Source organism: Marmota marmota, unplaced genomic scaffold, assembly GCF_001458135.2.
Source record: "Marmota marmota marmota unplaced genomic scaffold, marMar, whole genome shotgun sequence".
Classification (NCBI taxonomy): Eukaryota; Metazoa; Chordata; class Mammalia; order Rodentia; family Sciuridae; genus Marmota; species Marmota marmota.
The window spans coordinates 1-824 of record NW_026003255.1 but is presented as its reverse complement, the minus strand read 5'-3'; the positions used below and the strand labels follow the sequence as shown (position 1 = coordinate 824).

General features: G+C 43.3%; 1 protein-coding gene across 1 annotated transcript; it reads left to right on the top strand.

The window, feature by feature from the left end:
• Positions 1 to 329: 329 nt before the first annotated feature.
• LOC107134208 (protein FAM156A/FAM156B-like) lies at positions 330 to 785 on the top strand (the record flags this gene model as incomplete). Its single annotated transcript, XM_015476331.1, has 1 exon — positions 330 to 785. A coding segment is annotated over exon 1 (456 nt), but the record flags the coding sequence as incomplete, so codon positions are not given.
• Positions 786 to 824: the final 39 nt, after the last annotated feature.

Below are 824 nucleotides of genomic sequence, written 5' to 3'. Positions count from 1 at the left end.
ATGATGCAAAATTCCTGAGATGTAGCTTAATAATTTGATAACTACCGGAAATTTGGCTTCCAAGCCTGCAATGGAGCCTGAACAAAGGATGTCACTTTAATATGACTTCAACTGTATGTGACATCCTTAACTCAATTACTGATAAAACTTCCGACTGAGGCATATAAAAACTTAAAAAAAATGTTTATGTGACCCTCCCTGATCTTTCCCCTCCACCATTTTTTGCAGTTGGGCAACTTTTGGCTGCAGTCCTTACTTCACTAATTTCAAGTAATGTGAGAACCTGTCCAGACCTGAAGATCCAAGAGGACCTTTAGCCAGACAACTCCATGGATCCCCTAGAGAGTGATGCCCCAACTTCAAATTCTGATTCATCCCCGATTCCAGCTGAAAAAATACCCAAGAAAGTTAGGACAACCTCCCAGCCACCATCATTCTGTGAAATACAAAACCTGGACCTCATTGATTTCACCCCTGGTCCTGTTAGCAACTATTTCACCCCTCTACCAGAGGAGTTGCTCCACTTCCAGTACAGGGATGAGACAACTGAAGAAGAGAGGCAGTGGGAAAGGTCAGCATTCCCCCAGAGGAAAAAGACGTTCATGGGGAACATAAGACAGAAAGCCCTCAAAAACATGGCACCTTATCAAGTTGAAAGGGAAGGGAAGATCTCTTTATCTCATGGTAAAGACCAGAATGGATGTAAATGCCATTACTGCCAGATTGAAAGGGAAGATATTTCTAAGAACCCGAAAGAGGAGATTCCATCCCCTTGGAAAGTGATGGTACAAGGTCTAAGCTGCTTGACCCTCAGCCCTGATACC